Consider the following 21192-nt stretch of genomic DNA (forward strand, 5'->3'; position numbering starts at 1 on the left):
AAAAAAATCACAAAATGAACCAATAATCTCATTATAATCACTTGGCCATTTATAAGCCTTTGATGCTCCTCCATTATCCTTTTTTTTTTAAGATTTTTTTTTTATTTATTCATTCATGAGAGACAGAGGGAGGCAGAGACATAGAAAGAGGGAGAAGCAGGCTCCCCACAAGGAGCCCAGCATGAGACTCGATCCCGGACCACAGGATCACGCCCTGAGCTGAAGGCAGACACTCAACTGCTGAGCCACCCAGGCGTCCAGGTCCTCCATTATCCTAAGTTAAATCCAATCTCCTTATAATGGCATCCCAGACTCTACATTTCCAGGTTGTCTCTAGTCACATAACCTAACTCTACACAGAACTGTTTGCCATACCCAGAAGATGCTGTATAGAATATTTTTTATATGTTTATTTATATGCCTTTATTTATATGTTATCTTTGCTTATGTTGTTTTGCTAGGAATGCCTTTCCCTGTTTGTCCACCTATTTAAAATCTTGCTAGGGCAAATTGAACACCAATAAAAATAAATTTATTATTAAAAAATAAAAATAAAATAAAATAAATAAAATAAAATAAAATAAAATCTTGCTAGTTCTACAAAGTATAGCCCAAATATTTTCTCTCTGTATATATTATGTCATGTCATTCATTTTTAACTGTTTTATAATAATCTGTTTATATATCATTTGTGAGGTCTTTGAGGAAAGTGACCATCTTATTCACCTTTGTACTTCCTTTGCCTGGCAAACTAGCTGGCATATAATAGGTTCTCAGGAAATGTAGGATTAATAAATGAATGAGGCCTTTCTCTTTAGGCAGTTAGTTACTACCTCTACTGGGTTCCCATAGTACAAGTTCACAAAGAGGTACTACATTTTATTGTCATAGTTGTGTCTTCCTTTCTATATCATACCATTCTATGAAGGCTACATGGTAGCTCTTTGAAGGTAGTGCCTGTGACTTATTCAACTCTATATTCTTTTTTTTAAATATTTTATTTATTCATGAGAGACACAAAGAGAGAGACAGAAGGATAAGCAGGTTCCCTGCAGTGAACCTGATGCAGGACTTGATCCCAGGACCCCAGGATCACAACCTGAGCCAAAGGCAGACACTCAACCACCAAGGCGTCCCTCAACTCTATATTCTTTAAAGATAAAACATAGGTCTTGGTTCACAGTAGATGTCAGTTGAATTTTAGGAACTGAGCCAACACAAACTCCCTTTGTCAAGCATGAATTTTCCTGGTTGGAAAATCAAACCCAACCAAAATATTTTCTCCTCATCTGCTAGAACACGTGCCTACAGCCTGTGCACGGGTTGATGCCCTGCGTTCCCATGGTTATCCAAAAGAGGCCCTCAGACTCACAGTGGCCATTATCAATACTCTGAGGTTGCAGCAGCAACGGCAGCTGGAAATCTACAAGCATCAGAAGAAAGGTTAGTGATAAGGAGCCATCTTAACTCTTTAGACTGGGGCTGATGAGAATCTGATGGGAATATTTAGGGGCTATATGGCGTATTATTTAATTTTCATTAAGTTTCATGGAGTGGCAGGGGCTAGGGAATTTCAGGCTTTTCTACCTGCTGAGTGGTAGAAAAGTGAGCCTAAGGGGTTTTTTTAATCTGCAAAATGGGAATAATAATGCTGGTCTGCCTCCCTCACAGGCAGCTGGAAGGCCCACTAAGTTCTTGCATAAGAAAACTCTCTTTAAAAAAAAAAAAAGAAAAGAAAACTCTCTTTAAACTGTAAAACTATATTTACATATATGTGTTGCCAGCAAGAAGCCTAAATGCAGACCTCAAGACCATATAGCTGGCTAATAAGCTTGTGACCAGTCCTATGAATCCAAGGCAAGACAATCCGGGAAGATTTTTAAGTTGCAAGGCCAATGCCTAAAAGAGACTAGTGAGGAGACCCAGGCAGGGACAGAGAGAAATGTGACTTTATCATTTTCTAAAATCTGGATCCGTTTATTTCCAGAACTGTTACAGAGAGGAACCACAACCATCACAAACCTGGAAGGCTGGGTGGGCCACCCCCTGGATCCCATTGGCTGCCTGTTTCTCACTTTGACTGAGGCCTGCCGTCTGAATGATGATGGCTATCTGGAAGTGTCAGGTACAGGGGTCAGCCTGAGGAGAACTAGAACTGGCCTTGGCCTAGTCTGGCCTCCCTTCCCTGCCAGACTCTGTTCTACATTTACTGAAGCCTTTTTCCTCTTATCCAACCTCACCTTAGAGGTTTCCTTAGGCTTCATCTCTTTGCCACCCTGTGAACTGGCCCTGTCCTGTTCTCCCATTTTACCTTGCCAGCCTTCCTTTGCTCCTCTTACTTCCATACTATGAATGCCTGAAAAGTATGATCCAAAGGGAATAAGAGGAGCAACAGGGATTTCAGGAGGCAGAGGCCAAGTATCAGAGCAGTCTTGAAGTGGAAGAGAACTTCCAACAAGAAGAGTGTGTGTAACCCTTGCAATTGCATAAGACTCTCATGTGTCCTTTGAACTTTCTTCCTCATGATGGTTATATTCTAATTTTACCAATGAGAACTAGAAGGGAAGAGACTTAGTAGTCTGAATGTAGCAAGGACTAGAGACAGAATTGGCTCTTCTCTCCGTTTGCCACCACCATATTATATACCTACATCTATTAGAGTATTTAGCCCACTGCATTACAATTTATAAGTAATTATCTTACTAGACTTCAGCTCCTTGAAAGTAGAAATTATAACTTACTTATTTTGTGATCCCAGCACTTAAATGCAATACCTTTCCTTTAATAGTCTTCCATAAATAATTACCAGATGAGTAGAGGGGAAAGAAAAGAAACCAAGACTTTAAACTCCTGTAATACTTAAAACCTGTGCTCTTTTTCTGAAACTCTGAGCCCAGAGGTGGAACATATAAAGTAATAATAACATAGAAGTTGCAAATGTTACAGAAGTAATAGCTTAACTGGATGGATTTGGATTTCTCTGGGTAGAGATACAAGGGGTGGCCCCAGTCTAAGCTAGAGCTGCCCTTATTGTCCCTCTAATCCCCTGAAAGGAAGTCATCACCTTTGGTCTGTTTCATCTGCACAGTGACACTTACATCTTGAAAACCTGAGATTGCACTTGGAATTTATTCACCAATGACATACACTTAGCTTCTTTCATATACCAGGCCCTGGAGATGCATACGGCAAGGTGCTCATACTTTAGGGAAACAGACATAAAACCAGATAAGTATGGTATTAGATAATGTGTTAGCAAAAGATTAATATAAGATCTACTTCTTCCCTAACTGGTCTAGCCAGTTCACATATTGGGAAAGAATTAGAAATCTTTGTGGCTCTGTATAATCTTTTTTCAGGATATTTTCCTTACTGCTCTGAGGTTCTGACTCAGCTTCCCTGTGATATCTGCTGACCTAACTGTATTTCCAAAGTGGGAGGGAGAGAGGAGTACAAGAATCCACAGAGCTGACCTAAAGAATCTGGTCCCCTGTTGCCCTCAGATATGAATGAAAGCAGACCCCCTGTGTACCAGCATGTACCTGTGGCTACAGGCTGCCCAAACAGCCATGAGTCCTACCTGTCATTGGCCCTGGAAGTTGCTCTGATGGGGATGGGTCAACAGAGGGTGATGCCTGAAGGCCTCTACGCACAGGACAAGGTGTGCCGTAATGAGGAGCAGCTCCTGAGTCGACTTCAGGAGCTGCAGCTGGATGATGAGCTAGTACAAACACTGCAGAAACAGTGCATCTTACTACTGGAAGGTAAGTAGAGAAGGGCTTTTGTCACAGCACCTTAGGCCTGTAACTCTGGGTTCCCTTCTCTAACAGAGCACTGTACAGAATCGTTTTTTACATTAAAGTGTAGTTCAAGTTCCCCTGGCTAGCAAACATGTGCAGGATCCTACAGTTTAAGTCCAGCTTGGCAAATAGAAGCATGTAGATAAATAACTGGCTGTCCTATGTTCTTCCTGCAGGAGGCCCCTTCAGTGGTCTAGGAGAAGTCATTCACCGAGAGAGTGTTCCCATGCATACCTTTGCCAAGTATTTGTTCTCAGCTCTGCTGCCTCATGATCCAGACCTGTCCTATAAGCTAGCCTTACGTGCCATGAGGTAGGTAGCCCTTTCCCAGGCCAGTTGCCTCCATCAAAGCAAGTCTCCCTTGCTCTTTTTCTTTATCTCACTTTCTTCTCTTTCCGTCTTTGTCTGTTCTATTAGACCTGACAATATTGGATCAAGCCTACCCTAATATGCTCAGGCATATTCATACTGATCGAGGATTCCTATCTGGAATACCTTGCTGGTAACTCACTTGGCTCCCTGGTTGTATTCTTGGTGGGTCATCTGAGGAAGCCCCTGGGTTTTTAATAGATATGGAGCACCCAAGACCTGAGTATCTTTGTTCTGGGGCCCAATAGGCAGCTTGAGAATAGGTTTGAGCCCTTCTGTAGTTCAAATGAGTCATGGTTCCCAGGCATAAGTCACCAGATGCATCTGGAGGAAATAAAAATAATTATTTCTATACCAGGACTTGAGAACAATGAGCTATAGGCATCCAGTTTCCAAAAAAATAGAATGGGGTCTTTGGATCAGGCAGGTAGACCTCTAGGATGCAGCAGACTATACAGAAGAAGAATTTTAGTTAGATCAGAAGGCTAAGAGAGTTCTTCACTTCAACCAGAAGGGGATTGCTGAGGCTTCCTTGGCATATATTTCTTATACTTTAAAAAGTAATCATAGGGCTTTTGAATGCCTTTCAAATCTATTTGCAGTAAGGAGTATTCAGCTTGAGTTCTGCAAGTGCCAAGGCACTCACCTTACATACAATATAGTACTCTAGGTTTTAAAACCCTTAAAGCTCAGAGTGCCTGGGTGGCTTAGTCAGTTAGGTGTCCAACTCTTGATCTCAGCTCAGATCTTGATCTCAGGGTCATCAATTCAAGCCCTGTGTTGGGCTCCATCCTAAGTATGGAGCCTACATTAAAAAAACAAACAAATAAAAAAACAGCCTTTAAAGTTCTTAGTTAATCCTTTCCTGCCCAGTTCCTCCCCAGCAAAGAGCAAACTTCTCTAAGGTGGCTCAATGTCAGGAGTCTGGATGGTGGCTGATGACTCTCCCTGGGTCTTCTAGGTTACCTGTTCTAGAAAACTCAACTTCTACAGGCGACACTTCTCACCCTCACCATATGGTGTCTGTGGTGCCCAGCCGTTACCCTCGCTGGTTCACGCTTGGACACTTGGAATCACAGCAATGTGAACTGGCCTCCACCATGCTGACTGCTGCCAAAGGTGAGCATAGATAGACCTTAGGCTCCAGCACCCCCACTATGCTGGCCCAGTCATGGTCTGCTAGGGGCTTGGTCTGCAGTCTCCTGAAGAAGAAAAGCTATTCTTGACTACTTAGAGTGATAGGGATCCTCACTTTGACTGCTCTCATTAAAATGAGCACCCAGGCCCAAGGCAGAATTTTGCTTTTGTCACTAATTGTGGGATGCTTAGTACATAAAATGAAATCATCTTTAAGGTAATTTCTAAATCTAACCTTCCATATGAAACAGTCACTTCATCTTTGCAAGCCTCAGGTTCAAAATCTATAAAATGGGATTCATTGTCAGTGATCCTATCAGCCTCTCCAGGGCCACTGGAAGTCCAGTGAAGTCATGACTTAGAGCTGTAAATCTCTTTACAGATATGAAAGTTTGTGATATTTCCAGAAGAGGCAACCCAGAGTGACTCTCAGGTTTTCAAACTCACATACTTCCCTATTAGCTAGATAGGTTTCACCACAAAAAGAATGAAAATAAGCCCCTAAGAAGCTATAATGAAATACTAGCTAGCATGAATTATGAGCATTTTTCTGATACCAGAAAACTAGATATTTTAAGGTATTTTTTATTAAAATTAATTTTATGTTATATCTTATTGCCCCTAAAATATATGGAAAAGGTATTTATGGAAAAGGTAAAAGATACAGATAAATCAATGTGAAAATGATGAATACACCAACACAAAAATTGAACAACGAATATGATCAGTTCACAGAAGATAAGTAACTTTTGAACAATTAAATATCTGAACTCCCTTGAAAAATACAAATTAAAATTACCCTGAGATAACATTTTTCACCAATCTTATAGGCAAAAATCAATAAATTTGACAATAGGCATCCATGTAGGGGCTTGGGAAGAGGGTGTTAGTGGCATGGCATGGAGTATCAGATTCCCAGCAGTATAGGATGACTACACATCCAAGATGTTCAGTTAACCTCGAGCACTAGAAACACGAAGAAAACCGTACCAAAGCACATCATAATCAAGTTGTTTAAAACCAGTCTTAAAAGAGAAAATGTTACTTAAAAGAGTAAAAAAGAGAAAAAACACATATTATATACAAAATTACAGAAGATTAGATAGTAGGTTTCTCACCAGAAGCAGTATAAACCAGAAAAAAAGTAGAGAAAATTCTTCAGTACTTTTCATAAACTGTCAACCTAGAATTTTAAAATCTCTTTCAAAAACAAAGGTGAGGGACGCCTGAGTGGCTCAGCGGTTGGGCATCTGCCTTTGGCTCGGGGCATGATCCTGGAGTCCCAGGATCGAGTCCCGCATTGGGCTCCCTGAATGGGGCCTGCTTCTCCCTCTGCCTGTGTCTCTGCCGCCCCCCTCTCTCTCATTAATAAATAAATAAATAAAGTCTTTTAAAAAAAGGTGAAATAAACTTTTTCAGACAACCTCAATTGAATTAAAAATCAACAATAAAAAGATAACTGGAAGATCCACCAAATTTGGGGGAATTAAATGACACACTTCCACATAACTCACTAGACAAAGGGGGAAAAAAGAGGATTAGAATATATTTAAACTGAAGGAAAATGAAAGAAAAGCATATCAAAGCTTTTGGAATACGTCTAAAGCTTTACATAGAAGGAAATTTTTGCACTAAATGCCTATATCTGAGAAGAAGAATGGTTTCAAATCAGTGATCTGAGTTCCCACCTTAATCAGAAACCAGTAAAAGAAGATCAAATGAAACTCAAAGTAAGCAGAGGAAAGGAAATGATAAAAATCATAGCATAAATCAATAAATAGAATGTAGAAAAACAGTAGATAAAATCCATGAAACCAAACCCTGTTTGTTTGAAAAGAAAAAATTGAAATCTCTTTCCAGATTGATGAAGAAAAAAAGAAAGATGAAAATCACCAATCCCAAGAATGAGAAAGGTGATATCACAACAAATTCTAAAGACATAAAAATGATAACAAAGGAATTTTGTGAACAATTTTGTAAATAAATTAAATAATATAAACAGGGTGGTCTAATTCCTTGAAAAATACAAACTACCAAAACTCATTCAAGAATAAATAAGGATGAGTTCGGAATATACCCAAAAGAATTAAAAACTTGGATTCATGGGGCAACTGACTCTGTGTGTTAAGCGCCTGGGATCTAGCCCCTCATCAGGTTCCCTGCTCAGTGGGAGTCTGCTTCTCCTTCTCCTGCTCCTCCTGCTTATAGTCTCTCTCTCCAAATAAATAAATAAATAAATAATCTTAAAAAAAATCTTGGACTCCGATACTTGTTACATCAATGTTGATAACAGGATTATTCACAATAGCAAAAAATTGGAAATGTATCTTTCAATAGATAAACAGATAAAATGTGATCTATGCATTCAGTGGAATATTAATTTAGCTATAAAAAAGAATGCAGTTCTGATACCTGCTACAACATGGATGGGCCTTAAAAACATGCTAAATGAAATAAAACAAACAAAAGGATAAATATTCTATGATTCTGCTTATATGAGGTACGTAGAATGGCCACAGGAAAGAAACATCAATAAATGCTAAACTAACGGGCAAACATTTTATTAGGAAAGGGATATTTATGTAGTCTCAACGTATCTCTCTACAAAGCACTTCTTAATCATAAAAGGAAAAAGTGCAACCCTACTAAAGAGTAAGCTTAAGCTGGCAGAGTAAAGTGGCTGCAGTTGATATAAATTCAAAGAGGCAGAAAGCAACATAGAGGAGAAATTTAAAAAAAAAAAAAAAAAAAAAAAGAAAAGAAAGTAGAATACTGAGCCTGAGGAAGTTAGTTATTATTTAATGAGCCATAGAGTTTCTGTTTGGGATTATGAAAAGTTCTGGAAATGTATAGTGGCCATAGCTGCATAGCATTGTGAAATGAATTTAATGTCATTGAATTGTATGTTTAAATAGAATGGTGAATTTTATGTATATTTTATCACAATAAAAATAATAAATAGAAATGAACATCAGAGGGCTCCTGGGTGGCTCAGTGATGGAGCCTTTAGCTCAGGTCCTGATCCAGGGGTCCTCGGATTGAATCCACATTGGGCTCCCCGCAGGGGAGCCTGCTTCTCCCTCTGCCTATGTCTCTGCTTCTCTCTGTGTCTCTCTTGAATGGATAAATAAAATCTTTAAAAAAAAATGAACATCAAAAAATTGAATTTGTAGTTAAAAACCTTTCCACAAAGAAAAATCCAGGCCTACATGGCTTCACTGGTAACTTCTACCAAATATTTAAGGAAAACGTGTAACAATTCTATACAAACTCTTCCAGAAAATTGGAAAGGAGGAAATATTTCCCAGCTTGATCTATGAAGCCAACATTACTCTGATAATAAAACCAGTCAAAAATCATTATTTAAAAAGATAAAAAAAAAAAAAGAAAAACACGGGATCCCTCGGTGGCTCAATGGTTTAGCGCCTGCCTTTGGCCCAGGGTGCGATCCTGGAGTCCCGGGATCGAGTCCCATGTTGGGCTCCCAGCGTGGAGCCTGCTTCTCCCTCCTCCTGTGTCTCTGCCTCTCTCTCTATGTCTATCATAAATAAATAAATAAATCTTAAAACAAAACAAAACAGGGCAGCCCCGGGGGCCCAGCGGTTTGGCACCACCTTCGGCCTGGGGTGTGATCCTGGAGACCCGAAATCGAGTCCCACATCGGGCTCCCTGCACGGAGCCTGCTTCTCCCTCTGCCTCTCTCTCCCTCTCGCTCTGTCATGAATAAATAAATAAATAAATAAATAAATAAATAAATAAATAAATATCTTTAAAAAAAAAAAAAGCACACTACAGGGACACTTGGGTGGCTCAGCAACTGAGTGTCTGCCTTTGGCTCAGGGTGGGATCCTGGTATCCGAGATCGAGTCCCACCTCAGGCTCCCTGCTTGGAGCCTGCTTCTCCCTCTGCCTAGGTCTCTGCTTCTCTCTCTCTCTGTGTCTCTCATGAATAAATAAATAAAATATTTTAAAAATAAATAAAAATTAAAAAGCCACTATAAACTAATATTCTTATGAGCATAGATGCAAAATTTCTTAATTAAAATGTTAACAGATTTGATCCAATAGTATACGTTAAAAAGATAAAACATGACAAAGTAGGGTTTATGCCAGGAATGTAAGGTTAGTTTAACACTCAAAAATCAATCACCGTGATTCACCATACTAATAGAATAAAAGAGAAAACCCATGGGTTATTTCATCATTTTAATAATCCAGAGAAAACATTTAATAAAATCTAACATGAATTCCTAATAAGAACATTAAAAACTCTTAACAAACTAGGAAAAGAAATAAACTTCCTCAACTTGATAAAGGATATCTAAGATACAGCTACTCTTATATTTAATAGTAAAAGATTGAATCCTTTCTTTCTAACATCGGGAACAAGGCAAAGATGTTTGCCTTCAGCTCTTCATTCAGCATCATACTGGTGGTTCTGTTAGAATAAAACAATAAAAAAAAATAATAAAAGATATCCAAATTAGGAAGGAAGAAGTAGCGATGCCTAGCTGGCTTGGTTGGTGGAGCATATGATTCTTGATCTCAGGGTGTGAATTCAAGCCCCACACTGGATGTAGAGATTACTTAAAAGTAAAATCTTTTTTTTTTAAGATTATATTTATTTATTCATGAGAGAGAGAGAGAGAGAGAGAGAGGCAGAGACACAGGTAGAGGGAGAACCAGGCTCCATGCAGGAAGCCTGACTTGGGACTCGATCCCGGGACTCCAGGGTCACTCCCTGGGCCGAAGGCAAGCACTAAACCGCTGAGCCACCCAGGGATCCCCCTTAAAAATAAAATCTTAAAAAGGAAGTAAAACTGTCTATTCTCAGATAACATGCTCATCTATGTAGGAAATCCTATGAAATTTACAAGAAGCTAATAAAATTAATAATGAGTTTAGCAAAGTTGCAGGATACAAAATCGGTATACAGAAATCAGTGTACCAGCAATGAACAATTAGAAATTGAAATTTTAAAAATATTCAATACTATTATAATAGTATAAGAAAATATGAAATACTTGAGAATAAACTCAACAAAAAGTGTTCAAAACTTATACAATGAAAATCACAAAACAGAGAGAAATGAAAGAAGACCTAAATAATGGAAAGACAAAAAAATAAAATAAATGGAAAGACATACTACACCTATAGATTAGAAGACTCAATATTATTAAATGTTGATTTTCTACAAAGTGATGTATAGATTCAATGCAATTCCAATCAAAATTCCAAAAAGCCTTTGAGATAGATATTATCTGATTCTAAAATTTGTATGAAAATTCAGAGGACCTAGAGTAGCCAAAAACAATTTTGCAGAAGGAGAAAAAGTAGCAAACCTAACACTATCTGATTTCAAGACTTATTGTAAAGCATAATTTTCAATGTGGAATTATTTGTATTAAGATAGACAAATCAGTGAGAAAGAATAGTCCCAAATTAGACTCATGCATATTTGGTCAGTTTATTTTAATAAACAGCAAAGCCAATTCCATTGAGAAAAAAGGATAGTCTTCTCAACAAATGTTACAATAGATACAAAAATTGTCTTATAATGGATCAAGAAGTTTTACATCAAGCTTTTAGATGTAAAAACCAAAACTATACGACTTTTAGAAGAAAACATTGGAAAAATAATTTTTATTTTTTGTTAAGCAAAGATTTTGGGGATACAACAATAAAAGCACAACCCTTTTTAAAAGAAAAAGTTGGTAAATTGGACTTACCAAAATTAATAACTTTTGCTTTATGAAGTCTCTATTGAAATGAAGACAAGGGCAGCCTGGGTGGCTCAGTGGTTTAGCGCCGCCTTCAGCCCAGGGCCTGATCCTGGAGACCTGGGATCGAGTCCCACATCAGGCTCCCTGCATGGAGCCTGCTTCTTCCTCTGCCTGTGTCTCTGCCTCTCTCTCTCTCCCTCTCTCTCTCTGTTATGAATAAATAAATGTTTTAAAAAATGAAGACAAGCCACAGACTGGGAGAAATATTTGCAAATCACATTATCTCCTAAAGGATTAGCATCCAGAATATGTAAAGAGTTCTCAAAACTCAATAAGAAGAAGAAGAAGAACTCTTTTTTTTAAATGAGCAAAGATATGAAGAGATAACTCCACCAAAGAAGATATTCTGATGGAAAATAAACACATGAAAAAAATGTTCAATATTGTTAGTTCTTAGGTAAATACAGTAAAATCACAATAAGAAAAAGGTTAAATTTAAAAAGCTACAAGGACTGGCAAGGATGTGGAGCAAGTGGAGTTTTCAGACACTACAGGTAGGAACATAAGTGGCAAGACCACTTTGAAAAAACATTTTATAATTTTTTAAAAAGTTAAATGGATACCTATAAATACAATCTGCATTGCACTCCTAGGTAGTACTCTAAAGTAATCTGTATGAATTCTTCAACATGAATGTTCATAGCAGCTTTGTTTTTAATATCCAACAACTGGAAACAATCCAAATATCCATCCATAAGTGAAAGGACAAAAAAAAAAGTGTGATTTTAACCATACAGTGGAATACTACTCAGTTATGAAAAGGAATGAACTAGTGATACACACTACAACATGGATGAATCTCAAAATAATTATTGCTAAGTGAAAGAAGTCAGACCAAATGAAAACTGCATATTGTGTTATTCCATTTATATAAAATTCTGGAAAATGCACACTATAGTGACAGAAAGAAGATCAGTAGTCTCCTGGGAATGGGAGCTGGGGCAAGCTATGGTGAAAAGGAAGAAGGGATTACTAAGGGTCACAAGGAAACAACTTTGGAGTTGACCATATAATAATATTTAATTCAGCCCAGAAAACACCAATGGATACTAAAACTAGTGGATGAACATTTGATGAGGGATATTTACATTGACTCAAAGTATCTTTCCACAAAATACTTGTCAATCATAAAGGGATAGTATGTAACTTTACAATAGAGAAACTTGGCAGACATCATTTTAATCAAATAATCACAGTTTAAGACCATCAGAAATGAGTCAAGTCAAAATTATATATCACCACTTAGGAAGCTATAAGAACTTCAGGAAACACCAGGCATACCCAGATTGAAAGATATACTTACAAAATAACTAGTTTAATCTGCAAAGTGTCAAGGTCATGAATGTCCAGGGAAGACGGAGGAATTTTTCCAAAATGATGAAGACTAAAGAGGCAGGACAAATGAAATACAACATATGATCTTGTATAAAATATGTTTGCTGTAAGGTACATTATTGGAACAATTGGTGAAACTTGAATAGAATCTGTAGTAGATGATAATAATATATCAAGATTAATTTCCTTACTTTGATGGTTGTATAGTGAGTATGTAGAACAGTTTCCTTGTTTGCCAAAAGTGTAGACTACAGTATTAAGGAGTGATGGGGCATCAAGTCACATACTTACTTTGAATGCTTCAACATTAAGAAAAGATCACTCTACTATTCTTGAAATATTTCTGTAAATTTGAAATTATTTCAAAATAAATAATAAAAGAAAACATTTTTTTTAAAAGAAAACATTTTGCTAAAACATTGTGTTTATAAAGGTATGGATGGAGTAGGAGTATAGATTGGTAATCCTTTGTGGAGGGTAGTTTGGCATAGCTAGGAAAATTACAGTGCATATTTCCTTTGACCCAGAAGTTTCATTTCTAGTATTTTATCTTAAAAATATATTTGTGCCCAAATGTGAAATGATGTTTGTACTAGGTTATTCAGTCCAACATTGTTTGTAATTTTAAAATATTTGAAACACTCTAGGTATTCATCAATAGGAGACAGATTAAAAATATATTATGTCGGGAACCCTGGGTGGCGCAGCGGTTTAGCGCCTGCCTTTGGCCCAGGGTGCGATCCTGGAGACCCGGGATCAAGTCCCATGTCGGGCTCCTGGTGCATGGAGCCTGCTTCTCCCTCTGCCTATGTCTCTGCCTCTCTCTCTCTGTGTGTGTGACTATCATAAATAAATAAAAATTAAAAAATAAAAATAAAAATAAAAATATATTATGTCCAAAATCTCTTACATGGAATTTGAAAAGCTGTGAAAATCCAAACTTTTTGTAAGTTTCACAGCAAAACCTGACCTCTGCTGACATTAGGCATTAGTTGTTCAACACTCTTAGTCACATACATCTTTGCTGTTCACTGATACTGTATTGCCTTCTTTGTGTTGTCATTTTGTCCACTTGAGTTCAATTGTCCTGTAAAAATGTCCAGAAAATTGAAGATAAGAAGAAATGAAAGCATCTATCATTTTTAGTAGCACAGAAAACAGAGTTAGTGTAGAAGCTTGATTAGGTATGTATGTGAGGCATATTACCAAAGAATAGGGTTTGGGAATTAACACAACATGTGACTTAAAAAAATAGACAAAGTGTTGAAGTTTTACCAGGACAACATACCCAGACCTAATGAAGAACAGAATATTTTTCAGAGGGCAAAAAATGAAGATGTTGACATGACCATGATTGAATAGATTGAACAATGAAGCAGTGTGACTATGCCACTGACTGATTTTTGGTCATGAAAAAAGCTAGAATATGTCATGAAGGACTGAACATATTTAAGGTGAGTATAAAATATCAGGACTGGCTGCAGAAATTTAGGAAGCATCATGGTATAAAATATCTTAATATCTATGATGAAGAAGCTTCTATTTATCATGAAGTAAAAATTATTTTGATAAATTTGTTAATATAATTTTTTATTAAAGATTTTTATTTATTTATGAGATACACAGAGAGAGGCAGAGACACAGGCAGAGGGAGAAGCAGGCTCCATGCAAGGGAGCCTGATATGGGACTCAATCCGGGGTCTCCAGAATCACGCCCTGGGCCGAAGGCAGCGCTAAACTGCTGAGCCACCCAGGGGTCCCCTATTAAGATAACTTTTAATGAAAACCTTAGTATCAAACATGTATACAATGCTGATGAAACAGTTCTGTTCTAGCCTGTATTCTTTTTTTAAAAAACTAATAATGATTAATAAGCAAAAGGTTTTAAGCACAGCTTGAAAGTCCCAGGATATGTCAATGCACCAGACAGGTAAAGTTAGAAACAGCCAATATCCAAGATGTTTCGAAAGTTGTTCACAATTTATTTTTTAGGGTGTAAACAAAAAAAAAGCATAAGTAAGAGATTTTTCTAACTGACTCAATACTCTGTACCAATGATATGAACTTGTTGCACAGAACCTGGACTGGAAGAAAACCATATACTATTCCTGGACTGCTACCATTCCACACATACCCCTCCTGAACTTATGACCAAGAAATTTCACTCCCAATGAGGAGCAAATATAAATACTTTTTTCATACTCTATGCTTAGCAGCAGTTAATTTCCAAGACTTCTTTAAAAAGTTATTGCAGAAGCTTGATCAAGCCATAATGATGCCATTTACACAGTTGCTGGTGCTCAGAATGATTGATTTGGCAGAGACTTTGGCTTACAATAATGTTTGAAAGTAAACCTGTAGATAAAGACTTGGAAGGATTTTGTGACATTAATGAGACGATATATATAGTTGTATTACTTACACTAAAACTTTATTCATTGGAAGTCTAAATAAGTCAGAATCTTGCTACTCAAAGTGTGGTCAGTGGACAAGCAGCATCAGCATCACCTGGAGGCTTGTTAGAAATGCAAATTTCCAGACCCCCTGAAAGAATCTCCGTGGGTGTAGCTCAAGAATATATATTTAAACAAATTCTCAAGATGACTTTATGATCACTACGGTTGTAGAAGCACTGAGGTAGAGCAATCTGATATCAAAAAATTCTGAATAAAAGTATTTATTGTACATTCCTTGCAAGATAGAAAAATTGCTACAGTAGTGTTAACATTGGTTTCATGTTAAGTAAGCATGAGACTAGTAGTGATGACAGTGGTGAGATACAAAGATGGGAAAAAATCTCCATAGGTAGTACAGGGGAAATGCATGAGCATTTAATTGACCTTGAATAAAATATGCATTTATCAGTGACGAGGTTGTGGCTGCTTACTTAATTAAAGAAACTGACTATCTAGAAAACCATATTAATAAGATACAATACCCTAGATTTTTAAAGGTCATCTATTGTAGTGTTGCTTTATCATTAAAGAATTCCATTCCTGGCCCATCATTAAATATCTAATTCTGATCCTTGGTAACAATAATAACAAACTTGATGAAACCTTTTGACCTAGATCCTCAAGAAATGAAATGTAGCAAATATTTGTTGCATGTATATATAGAGATATTTAGTTTGGTTTTACAAAATATTTTATTGAATATTTTCTTAGAAATAAAGAATACGAAGTATTTGTGATCTGTATCACACCATTTCATTTCTCAGTTTACAGCTGTAGTGATGAATAACAAAACTGATTTTGCTCTTCATCCCAACTAGTGTGAATATTTTTTTATTCACAGTGTATTTAATTATAGGGTCTTGCCCTAAGCCTACTGCAAGGATTATGTATAATGTGTGCATAAATTATCTTTCTGTTAAAAAAGTGCTGAATTCCAAAACACCAAGGGTTTTGAATAAGGAGTTGTGGATCTGTACATCCATAAATGGAATACTGTGCAGCCATTTAAAAGAAAAGGAGCTCTTTATGTGCTAATGTGGAAGAATCTCCAAGATATGTTGATAGGTGGGGGGAAAAATAACGTGTGAATCTTTGTATACTAGGCTACTGTTTATGAGGGCTTTTTTAAGGAGTGGAACTAGATAATGTATTTTCTTATATCCATCAAATATCCTAGAAGGAAATTTTATTTTTTTAAAGATTTATTTATTTATTCATGAGAGAGAGAGAGAGAGAGAGAAGCAGAGACACAGGAGGAGGGAGAAGCAGGCTCCATGCCGGGAGCCTGACGCGGGACTCGATCCCGGGACTCCAGGATCGCGCCCTGGGCCAAAGGCAGGCGCTAAACCGCCGAGCCACCCAGGGATCCCCTGGAAGGAAATTTTTAAAAACCCATACTATTGATTGCATATAGGGTTAGAAGTGGGTGAATGAGGGTCAGGGGTGAGGGGGGAGAAAGAATTTTTAGTTATTTATCTTTTGTATCTTTTCAACATTGAACCATATGAATATTTCCAAATGTTTAAATTATAACTGTCAATAGAAACTCCTTAAATTGAAATGCAAAGAGAAAAAAAGAATGGTGGGATGAGGGTACCTAGAATAGAATACTGAGAACTGTGGGACAATTAAAAAAGATATCTAGCATATACATGATGGGACTACCAGAAGGAGAAGAAAGAAAGGAACAGAAGAAATATTTGAAGTAGTAATGGCAGAGAATTTTCCAAAATTAGTGACAGACACCAGAACACAGATCCAGGAAGACCAAGAAGACCAAGAAGTATGAACACCAAAAAATTTTCTTCTAAACATATCCTATTCAAACTGCAGGAAACCAAAGACAGAGAAATCCTGAAAGAAGCCAGAGAACAAAACCACCTTACCTATAGAGAAATAAAGATAGGAATTACACCACTACACAAACTATGCATGCAAGAGAGAGTGAAGTGAAATATATATAAGGTATTGAAAAGAAAAAACCACCAACCTAGAATTCAGTATCCAAATAAATTACCCTCCAAAAGTAAAGGAGAAATAAAGACTTTCTCAGACAAAAACTGAGGGAATCTTTTGCCAGTAACTTGCTTTGCGAAAAGTCCTTCAGGAAAATTGGGCAGCCCCTGTGGCGCGGCGGTTTAGCGCTGCCTGCAGCCCAGGGTATGATCCTGGAGACCCAGGATCGAGTCCCGCATCGGGCTCACTGCATGGAGCCCGCTTCTCCCTTTGCCTATGTCTCTGCCTCTCTCTCTCTCTCTCTCTGTGACTATCATAAATAAATAAAAATTAAAAAAAAAGAATTTAAAAAAAAAAAAAGAAGTGAAGAGTATTAGAGAAGAAATAAATGAAGGTAAAATAAAACCTTTGGGTATTTTAAATTCTTAATTGAGCTAATAGATAACTACTTGTTTAAAATAATAATAGCAGGGGTGCCTGGCTGGCTCAGCTGATAGAGCATGTGACTCTTGATCTATGGTCTGTAAGTTTGAGCCCCATGTTGGGTATAGAGACTACTTAAAAATAAAATCTTAAGGGGACACCTGGACACCTCAGCGGTTGAGCATCTGCCTTCAGCTCAGGGCATGATCCCGGGATCCAGGATCAAGTCCCACATCAGGATCCCTGAGGGGAGCCTGCTTGTCCCTCTGCCTATGTCTCTTTCTCTCTCTCTCTCTCTCTCTCTCTCTCTCTGTGTCTCTCATGAATAAATAAATAAATCTTTAAAAATAAAATAAAATCTTAGGGATGCCTAGGTGACTCAATCACTTAAGCATCAAACTCTTGATTTTGGCACAGGTCATGATCTCAGGGTTGTGAGATCGGAGCCACACTTCTGGCTCCATGCTGGACATGAACCTGCTTAAGATTCTTATTTTCACTCTCTCTGCCTCCTTCCCTCCATCCCTCTCTAAAAATAAATAAATAAATATCTTAAAAATCTGTTTAAAAAATTTAGGGCTTGAGTGGCTCAGTTGGTTAAGCATCTGCCTGCGGCTCAGGTCATGATCCCAGGATCCTTGGATTGAGCCCTACATCAGGCTCAGTCAGCTCAAGCAGCTGGGAGCTTGCTTCTCCTTCTCCCTCTACTCCAACCCCTATTCATGCTTGCTCGCTCTCTCTCTCTCTCTCTCCCTCAAATAAATAAAATCTTTAAAAAAATAAAAATAAAAATTTAAATAATAATAGCAATGTATAGACACAATATATTGGGTGATTATAGCTTAAAGATAATGAAATGAATGACAGCAATGATGTTACAGAAGGAAAGGAAAAATTGAGAATACTATTATGAGGTACCTTATTAAATGGTATAGTTATTTGAAAATAAACTTAGATTTATTGTAAATGTATACTGCAACTCTAGGGCAAACACTAAAATAATTTTTAAGAGAAGTATAATTGATAAGAAGAAAAAAATAAATCATTAAAAAAATGCTCAGTGTAAGCCATATGGCCAAAAAGGGAAGAGATTTTTAAAAAGAACAACAACAACAACAACAACAACAAAAAAAAACACAAAAAAAATTTTAAAAAAAAGAAGAACAGTGTAATGAATAGAAAACAGATAACAAATATGGTAGATATTAATCCAACTATATCAGTAATCACTTTAAGTGTTAGTGGTCTAAATACGACAATTAAAGACAGACTGGGATGCTGGGTGACTCAGTTGAGCATCCAACTCTTGGTTTCAGCTAGGGTCATGATGTTGGGGTCTTGGGATCAAACCCTGAATCAGACTCTGCTCAGTTGGAGAGCCGGCTTGAGAGTTATTTTGCTCTCCCTCTGCCCCTCCTGACACTGGAATGTTCTCTCTCAAATGCATAAATCTTTAATAAAAATACAAATCTTTAAAAGACAGAGACTGACAGCAAATTTAAAACAAAAAACTGAAGGCTTAATTATACGCTGTCTACAAGAAACCCAGTTTAAATATAAAGACACAGGGTGACCCTTCCAAGTCATTGGTAGTGGGTGTCACAGCAGCCTGAGCTGGGGGTCTTGCACTGAGATGCTTCAAAACCTTGTTAAAAATGTTTGGATCCCCATGAAGTCCTACTATACCCAAGCTTACCATGAGATTTAGTTAGGAATGGGGTTAATAAGCATCATCATTTATAAAATCAGGAGTGCTGATAAAAGAAGTAAAGCTTTGAAAGCTTCGAGTCCTGCGCCAGTTCATGGCCAGCTCAGAGTACATATCAGATGGAACGTCAGTTTGGCTGTAAATCTCAGCACACTCTCTTACCCGGGAACATGGAGCCCCGCCATACACTTGTAGATATGTCCTCTGTGGTGTGAATAAATGTAACTGTGAGGGGAAATAAATAAATAAATAAATAAGTAAAGGGAGGGATCAATGACCTAAATATAAGAGCTAAAGCCATAAACTTCATACAAGGAAATGTAGGGATAAATCTTTATGACCTCAGACTTGTCAGTGGGATCTTAGATATGACATCAAGGGCAGCCCAGGTGGCTCAGTAGTTTAGCACCGCCTTCAGCCCAGGGCGTGATCCTGGAGACCCAGGATCGAGTCCCACATCGGGCTCCCTGCATGGAGCCTGCTTCTTCCTCTGCCTGTGTCTCTGCCTCTCTCTCTGTGCCTCTCATGAATAAATAAATAAAATCTTTAAAAAAAGAGATATGACATCAAACTATGAACAGCAAAGGAAAAAAACTAATTGGACCTCATCAAAATTAAAAGCTTTTGGGGGTGCCTGGCTGGCTTGATTGGTGGAGCATGTGATTCTTGATCTCAGGGTTGTAAGTTCAAGTGCCTCTCTCTACATTGTGTGTAGAGGTGACTTAAAAGTAAAATGTTTTAAAAAATTAAAAACTTTTATTTAAAAAAAAGATTTTATTATTCATGAGAGACAGAGAGAGAGAGAGAGAGAGGCAGAGACACAGGCAGAGGGAGAAGCAGGCTCCATGCAGGGAGCCTGACACGGGACTCGATCCCGGGTCTCCAGGATCACGCCCTGGGCTGAAGGCGGCGCTGAACCACTGGGCCACCAGGGCTGTCCATAAAGAAATTAAAAACTTAAAGAATGTTGTCAAGAAAGTAAAAAAAGACAACTTGCAGGATGGAAGAAACTATTTGTAAATTTTTTATATCTGATAAAGGCTTAATAAATGTATAAAGAATTACAACCCAACAACAAAAAGACAACCAATTTTTTATAAATTTATTTTTTATTGGTGTTCAATTTGCCAACATATAGAATAACACCCAGTGCTCATCCCATCAAGTGCCCCCCTCAGTGCCCGTCACCCAGTTCCCCCACCACCCGCCCACCTCCCCTTCCACCACCCCTAGTTCGTTTCCCAGAGTTAGGAGTCTCTCATAGACAACCCAATTTAAAAATATGCAAGACTTAAACATTTTTTCAAAGATGATATATAAGTAATAAGCAAATGAAAACATACTCAACATCATTAGTCATTAAGGAAATACAAATCAAAACCACAATGGGATACTACTTACATCCACTAGGATGGCTATTATAAAAAATAATAAAACAAGTGTTGGCAAAGATGTGGAGAAATTGGGATGTCAAACATTCCAACAGCTGCTGTTGGAAAACAGTTCCTGAAAATTTTACTTTTTTCCTTTTTTTTAATGTAAGCTCTAGACCCAGTGTGGGGCCTGAATTCATGACTCCAGGAGCAAGAGTCACAGGCTCCACTGATTGAGCCAGCTAGGCACCCCGCTCCTGAAAATTTTAAATAGAATTACCATATTACCCAGTTATTCTGCTTCTAGGTATACACCCAAAACTGTTGAAAAGAGGGATTCTAAAAGATACTTACACATCAATGTTCATTGCCGTATTATTCATAACAGCCAAAGGTTGGAAACAACTGAAGTATCTTTCAACATAAGCATGGATAAGTAAAAATATATATATTATGTATATGTATATATATATACACACACACAAATGGATATTAAATCATAAAAAGAAATGGCATTATGATAACATGCTACAACTTGAGGGAACCTTGAAGACATGCTAAGTGAAATAATCCAGATACAAAATGATAAATATTATATGATTACATTTGTATGAAATAGCTACAACAGATAAATTACTAAAGACAGAAAGTAGATTAGAGTTTTACCAGGGGCTTCTGTCCGGGGTGATTAAAGTTTTACAAATAGTGGTAATATTTACACAACATTTTGAATGTGACCATTCAGTTGTACACTTAAAATGGTTAAAATAGCAAGTTTTATTATATATATTTACTTCAAATTAGATAGATAGATAAATTAATAAACTGGTAAAGAGTGCTAGAACAAGCAAA

At 37.4% G+C, this 21192-nt stretch overlaps 1 protein-coding gene and 1 pseudogene across 1 annotated transcript in view; both read left to right on the forward strand.

Moving 5' to 3' along the window:
* Positions 1-21192, forward strand: part of ZSWIM5 (zinc finger SWIM-type containing 5) — a 207273-nt gene that overhangs the window by 173686 nt on the left and 12395 nt on the right. The window contains exons 7-11 of the mRNA XM_077845218.1: positions 1297-1443; positions 1988-2125; positions 3504-3764; positions 3977-4112; positions 5131-5288. Coding sequence (XP_077701344.1) covers positions 1297-1443; positions 1988-2125; positions 3504-3764; positions 3977-4112; positions 5131-5288 — 840 coding nt within the window. The remainder of the gene's footprint in view (positions 1-1296; positions 1444-1987; positions 2126-3503; positions 3765-3976; positions 4113-5130; positions 5289-21192) is intronic.
* Positions 17193-19466, forward strand: LOC144282069 (ATP synthase F(0) complex subunit j, mitochondrial pseudogene; annotated as a pseudogene).

Source organism: Canis aureus, chromosome 13 (genome assembly GCF_053574225.1).
Source record: "Canis aureus isolate CA01 chromosome 13, VMU_Caureus_v.1.0, whole genome shotgun sequence".
In the NCBI taxonomy this organism is placed as follows: Eukaryota; Metazoa; Chordata; class Mammalia; order Carnivora; family Canidae; genus Canis; species Canis aureus.